This window comes from Poecile atricapillus, chromosome 23 (assembly GCF_030490865.1).
Source record: "Poecile atricapillus isolate bPoeAtr1 chromosome 23, bPoeAtr1.hap1, whole genome shotgun sequence".
Classification (NCBI taxonomy): domain Eukaryota; kingdom Metazoa; phylum Chordata; class Aves; order Passeriformes; family Paridae; genus Poecile; species Poecile atricapillus.
In genome coordinates, this window is record NC_081271.1 from 694365 (window position 1) to 701110 (window position 6746).

Here is a 6746-nt window from a genome sequence, read left to right on the forward strand (position 1 = left end):
TGACACCAGCCCCCCCAAAAACGATAAATGAAGTGGATTAAGAGATTAGCTCATCACAGAGAAAATTCCACCCTCCTAATCTCCTGCTGGGCCTGTAATCTGCAAGACTTTCCCATTTTACCTCTTTTCTATTTTAACCCTGAACTCTTAATGCCTGGCAGGACCCCACCGCCCCCCAACCTTATTGGCTGGGGAGGGATTTGCTGGCTACTTAAATATCACCTTCCCCTCCAAAGAGGGTTTTGTGCTTTTGGGTTTCCCCAGGAGGACGAGTCTCCTGTGTCCATCACCGCTGGAATCTGGGCAGCACCAGGCACTTCAGCTTTTCCTGATGCTCTGACCCCTGCAGTGCTGGGGAATTCTGGGCTTTGAAGGCAAAGAAGCAGAACTGCGAATTTTTTCCCCCCTAAATTTCACAAACTCCGTTTTTGGCTGCAAAGGGAGCAGCACTTGGTGTGGAGATGGGGAACATGGACGGGAAAGCCGTGGAGGAGCTGAGCACCACCGAGTGCCACCAGTGGTACAAGAAGTTCATGACGGAGTGTCCTTCTGGCCAGCTCACCCTCTACGAGTTCAAACAGTTTTTTGGCTTGAAAAACCTGAGTCCAGCAGCGAACAAATACGTTGAGCAAATGTTTGAGACGTTTGACTTTAATAAGGTAAATATTGTCCTTCCCACTCGGCCGTGCAGGGATCGGCTGTGCCCTGGGATCCCCCGGGCTGGGGCTGGGGCTGGGGCTGGGTGGGTGTGAGAGACAAACTGCTCTGAGCCTGATTTACTGTGCCCTCATAAACCGGAGAATCAGCTCTGGAACGTGAAAAACGCCAGAAAAACTCTTCAGCCACTGCCTGCTCCTCTCCCAGAACTGATGTTTTCCTTTTAAAACAGTGGGGTTTTATCTGGCAGTCTTTGATCCCTTTAAAATGAAGTGTCCTTTAATCCTTGGCCACTGGATGTTGTGTCAGTGAGGACAAGAGCTGCACTCATGCAGGGATGGGCTGTTTGCATTGTTTGGAACTGTAAATGCAGTAAATGTAAATGCAAATGTAAATGTAAAGTGCACTGGGGCCGATTTTATTCCATGGATGAGGAGCTCGGGCTCCCTGTGGAGAGGCTTTGAGCCCAGAGCAGGCAGTCCTGGAGCAGGGATTGGGGAATGCAGTCCCAGAACAGATATTTGGGAATGCTGCTCCCCCAGCTCAGGAGCTGTGCCAGGGAAGCAGATGGATGCTGCGTCTCTAACAGGAAACTGCATCCTCCTCTACTTGCAAATGACCCGAAATTGCACCTCCTTCGAGATGAGGAATTTATTTTGTGGCATTAATCCCATTGACAAAAATGCAAATCAGGCCCTAAATCCTTCAGGTGTTTGGTTTGTTCCTTGACCTTCCCCTTGCTCGCTGCCCGTGTCTGAATGCATGCCTGCAGAGGGAATTGATGCACAGGAAATCCTGCTGGCAATGGGCTTTAGTGCTATTTGCAGCTAATCTGGCTCCTGCAGCCATGGATAAAGCAGATGATCTCCCCTGGAACCTTTGCTCATTGACAAAACCCTGCCTTACTCTGCCCTGGGTTGTGGTGGGAACCATGGAATCATTGAGGTTGGAAAGGGCTCCTGAGATCACAGGGAGCTGCTAGCCCAGCTCTGCTGGGGTCACCACGGAGCTGTGTCCCCTGTGCCACATCCACACGGCTTCTCAGCCCTTCCAGGGCACTTCAGAGCATGGGAAAGCTCTGTGGTGGGCAGGAGGCATTTTAACAACCTCCTGGAAGCTGTGAGCATCCTGGGCAGTGCCTGGGGGCAGTTTGGTGGCCTGGGAGCTCAGGCCAGCAGCTCTGCAGTGGTGCCACCATCCTGGGTCCAGCTGGACACCTCAAACACTGTGGAGTGAGCTGGGCTGGAAAAACACCCAGGAGGAAAGTCAAAGATAAAAGTGTTTGTGTTCCAAATGTGGAAATGGCACAGAGAAACACCTTCCCAGCCTGAAGTGTCAGCAGCGTGCTGGGGTCACCCCTGAATTCTCTCCTCTCCTGGAAAGGAGAGCCCCTCAGGAGAGAGGAGCTGTAGGTGTGTGCAGGCAGGATGAGGTTGGGTAATTTATCAGGGTTCATCTGCCTAAACCTCTCTGACCTCTGAATTCCCACTGCTTTGGCTGGTAATTAATGCCTGGCATGTTAATTCCCTGAGCACATCTCAGTCCCCACGCCTGATCCACCCAGCCAGTCCGTGCCTTTCCAGCAGATAACGGTGCAGGGCTGGACCTGATCATCCTGCAGGCCTTTCCCAGCCTTAATGATTTTATAATTCTGTCATTCTACAACATTTCTGCACAGATTAAAGTGGAGCTTTCACCACAGGCTCCACAGACCCCTCCCTGGTCTCAGGGTGGAGGGACCAGTTCCAAGGGGAGACTTCCAAAAGTGACCAAGAAAATCCCCTCCTGCCTGACTCTGTGCTTTGAACCTCACCTTAGCTTCTCACCCTCTGCTTTTAGGATGGCTACATCGATTTTATGGAATATGTGGCAGCTCTGAGCCTGGTGCTGAAGGGGAAGGTGGATCAGAAGCTGAGGTGGTATTTCAAGCTCTACGACGTGGATGGGAACGGCTGCATCGACCGGGCTGAGCTGCTGAACATCATCAAAGTGAGTGGGCTCAGCTCTTCCACTGCTAACACAGATGGGCACTGGGAGAGGGACACAGAGAGCCTGGAGCAGGAATTTCCAGCCCAGTGAACCCTGTGGTGAGCAGCCACTGCCCAAAGCTGCTGCCCAAAGCTGCTGCCCTGCTCCAGCTCCCGGCTGGAGCTGCTTCCCACACCCCTCGGACACCCTTGTCCTCTCTGGCAGCTTGCTTAACCCTCTGCACTGAAACTGGGGCTGAGATAAGCACTTGAATTTAATCTCAGGGTTTTCAGAGGTGAGTGGCTTCTGGCTTACCCCAGCATGCCCACTAAATCTTGTAAAGCATTGATTGCCTGTTTAGGTGATTTTAATTTCCAGTATTTTAGGCAAGACTTACTCCTTTCAAAGCCTGACTGCCTGAAAACAAGTTCTAGCCCTGAAAATGAGCTTGGCCTTTCATGTCTGGTCCCTTGGCCCCTTGCTGTGATGGACACAGACTGCAGAGCACTCAGTGATTGCCTGTGCCCCTCGTTCCCTCCAGGCCATTCGATCCATCAACCGCTGTAACGAGAAGATGACGGCGGAGGAGTTCACAGACATGGTGTTCAACAAAATCGACATCAATGGAGATGGTGAGGCCCTTCCTTGGGCACTGCCCTGCTCCTGCCTGGCCCCTGTCCTGCAGCCCAGGCTGCCAGAGCAGCTCCTGTGCTGGATGTCCCTCACACCGGGCAGGGAGAGCCGGCTCAGGGTGGCTCCTGTGAAGGTTGAGCTCCCCATCCCCTCTGGGCTGCCTGGCTGGGATCTGTGGGGGGCTTTGGGCACAGTGCAGAGCTCAGGGCTCAGGGCTGTGCTGGGGACAGCGAGGGCTCAGCAGAGCTTTGTGTGTGTGCCCTGCAGGGGAGCTGTCCCTGGAGGAGTTCATGGAGGGCGTGCAGAAGGACGAGATGCTGCTGGACATCCTGACCCGCAGCCTGGACCTGACACACATCGTGAGGCTGATCCAGAACGATGGCAAGAACCCACACGAGGCGGGGCAGGATGCCCAGGCTGCCCAGTAGCTGGCAGGACGCTGTCCCTGCCCTCCCCTGGCGCCTGGGCTGGGCTGGGGGCTGCAGAGGACATCCTGCATGGACAGGCAGCGCTGAGAGCAGAGGTCTCTGCCAGGAGAGGGTCCCACACTGACCCTGGATGGCCTCGGGGCCTCTGGATGATGCTGAGCTCGGGGAGGGGACAGCTGCAGCTGCCCGGGCAGGACTCGAGGCTCTGCAGGTCAAGAACCCTCCGAGAACACCCCAAAATTCCCACCGAGGCCGTGGCCCCTCAGTGGGGTCCAGCCCCAGGGCTGCCCAGGACTTGGCCCCGGTGAGAGGGGTCCTGGAAAAGCAGATCCAAAGCTTCTCCTTCCTTTTGTAATTCCAGAGCAAGCAATCACCGGCGCTGGTCCCTCCTTCCCTCATTCGGTATTATTTGGTCAGCAGTGATTAGTGATAACGTGAGTTAAAGCGTTTATGAGCTAGAGAAAGGGGAGGGGTGAATGCAGTGGCTTTTCTTTGTCTAAAAGCATTAAAAACATCGAACGGTGCCTTTTTTTAACAACCCCCCCGACTGTAAGGAAACGTTTCTCCCTGAGGCATCTGGAAGGAAGGAAGCGCTTCCAGATGAGCAGAATCAGCACTGCAGCAAATGCAGAGAGGGAGATGATTCCTGCACGTTTTACCACCTGGAAAGGAGCAGTGGGAGGCTTTGACCCCCATGTCTGTGTGGGGTTTGGGGGGAGCTGCTACAGAGGGGTGAGACTCAGCTCAGAGCCCCCATGGGTGCCCGAGGATTCCTGCTGGGTCCATCCCAGCTGGGGCAGGGGCCGGGGCTCAGCCCCCGCAGCCTCTGGAGCCTCTGGATGCTCCTCAGCCCTGAGCCCCAGGCGTGGTGAGGCAGCACAGGACACCAGGGAGCATCTCTTGCCCAGCTGAGAGTTTTGTTATTTAGCACTGGGTGTCTGCAATTCACAAGCAGCTTCCTGGCCGTTTTTCCTGTGTGTCTTTTTCATCTGACAGAGTTTTACCTGGAAGCTTTTCTACTTCCAGTCCTACGGTGAACTAATAAAGATGTTTTACAATATAATTTCTGGTCGTGCCTCTTCTCTCTTCCAGTGGATCCCTCTGTTTCCAGCAGGACAGATTTAGTGGCTCACACAAGTACAGGAACATCTGCTCTGGGGCTGTTCTCGGGCTCAGAAAGGACAGGACAGGACAGGACAGGACAGGACAGGACAGGACAGGACAGGAGCCCTCCATGGGCACTGCAAACCCCATTGCAGGTGGGCTGAGCTGTTCACTCAGAGTGGAACTCTCCTTGCAGCAAAACCAAACCCCCCAGCACAAAACTCAGAGCCCTTTGGCTGTGCAGCAGCACGAGGAGGGAGCTGAGCTCAGCTTGGGCTTTGTGAGCATCCCCTGGGCACAGGCAGTGCCCGAGCTCCCCTCTGCAGCCACAGGGAGCAGCTTTCACCAGCCACGTTTCCATTTATAAACCCAAATATTCTGAAAGGGCTGTCCCTGTCCCCATCCCTGCCCCATCCAGCTTCCATCCTGGTCCCTCTCTCTGTTCCCATCCCGATTTTTGGGATCTCTCTGTTCCCATCCCGATTTTTGGGATCTCTGTTCCCATCCCGCTTTTTGGGATCTCTGTTCCCATCCCGCTTTTTGGGATCTCTCTGTTCCCATCCCGATTTTTGGGATCTCTGTTCCCATCCCGATTTTTGGGATCTCTGTTCCCATCCCGATTTTTGGGATCTCTGTTCCCATCCCGATTTTTGGGATCTCTGTTCCCATCCCGATTTTTGGGATCTCTGTTCCCATCCCGGTTTTTGGGATCTCTGTTCCCATCCCGATTTTTGGGATCTCTGTTCCCATCCCGATTTTTGGGATCTCTCTGTTCCCATCCCAGTTTTTGGGATCTCTGTTCCCATCCCGATTTTTGGGATCTCTCTGTTCCCATCCCGATTTTTGGGATCTCTCTGTTCCCATCCCGATTTTTGGGATCTCTCTGTTCCCATCCCGATTTTTGGGATCTCTGTTCCCATCCCGATTTTTGGGATCTCTGTTCCCATCCCGATTTTTGGGATCTCTGTTCCCATCCCGATTTTTGGGATCTGTTCCCATCCCGATTTTTGGGATCTCTGTTCCCATCCCGATTTTTGGGATCTCTGTTCCCATCCCGATTTTTGGGATCTCTGTTCCCATCCCGCTTTTTGGGATCTCTGTTCCCATCCCGATTTTTGGGATCTCTCTGTTCCCATCCCGATTTTTGGGATCCCGCCGTGTCCGCCCGTCCCGCAGCGCCCCCTGCCGGCCTCGACCGGAGCGGCCCCGGGACCCCAAACCCGGGGGGAATCACCCCAAACCCGGGGGGAATCACCCCAAACCCGGGGGGAATCGCCCCAAACCCGGGGAATCACCCCAAACCCGGGGGGAATCGCCCCAAACCCGAGGAATCGCCCCAAACCCGGGGAATCACCCCAAACCCGGGGGGAATCACCCCAAACCCGGAGGAATCACCCCAAACCCGGAGGAATCACCCCAAACCCGGGGGGAATCACCCCAAACCCGGGGGAATCACCCCAAACCCGGGGGGAATCACCCCAAACCCGGGGAATCACCCCAAACCCGGGGGAATCACCCCAAACCCGGGGAATCACCCCAAACCCGGGGGAATCACCCCAAACCCGGGGGAATCACCCCAAACCCGGGGGGAATCGCCCCAAACCCGGGGGAATCACCCCAAACCCGGAGGAATCGCCCCAAACCCGGAGGAATCGCCCCAAACCCAGGGAATTGCCCCAAACCCGGAGGAATCACCCCAAACCCGGGGGAATCACCCCAAACCCGGGGGAATCACCCCAAACCCGAGGGGAATCACCCCAAACCCGAGGGGAATCACCCCAAACCCGGGGGAATCGCCCCAAACCCGGGGGGAATCACCCCAAACCCGGGGAATCACCCCAAACCCGGGGGGATCACCCCATTCGGCTGCTCTGCCCCAGCGCTCCTCAGCTCCCCGAGCATCCTCCAGTGCTGGAGCTTCAGGGGTGACACTTTGTGAGATCCTGAGGTGCACTG

At 55.2% G+C, this 6746-nt stretch overlaps 1 protein-coding gene across 2 annotated transcripts; it reads left to right on the forward strand.

Moving 5' to 3' along the window:
- The first annotated feature begins 422 nt into the window (after positions 1 to 422).
- Positions 423 to 3705, forward strand: GUCA1A (guanylate cyclase activator 1A). Of its 2 annotated transcripts, none has more exons than XM_058856010.1 (4): positions 423 to 659; positions 2497 to 2646; positions 3167 to 3262; positions 3531 to 3705. In XM_058856010.1, exons 1-4 carry the CDS (start codon positions 462 to 464, stop codon positions 3684 to 3686), a joined length of 600 nt encoding a protein of 199 aa, XP_058711993.1. In that variant the 5' UTR covers positions 423 to 461; the 3' UTR covers positions 3687 to 3705. The 2 variants fall into 2 exon arrangements, with proteins under 2 accessions (XP_058711993.1, XP_058711992.1); XM_058856009.1 differs by having other exon boundaries at positions 462 to 659; positions 3167 to 3257; positions 3526 to 3686.
- The last annotated feature ends 3041 nt before the right edge of the window (positions 3706 to 6746 follow it).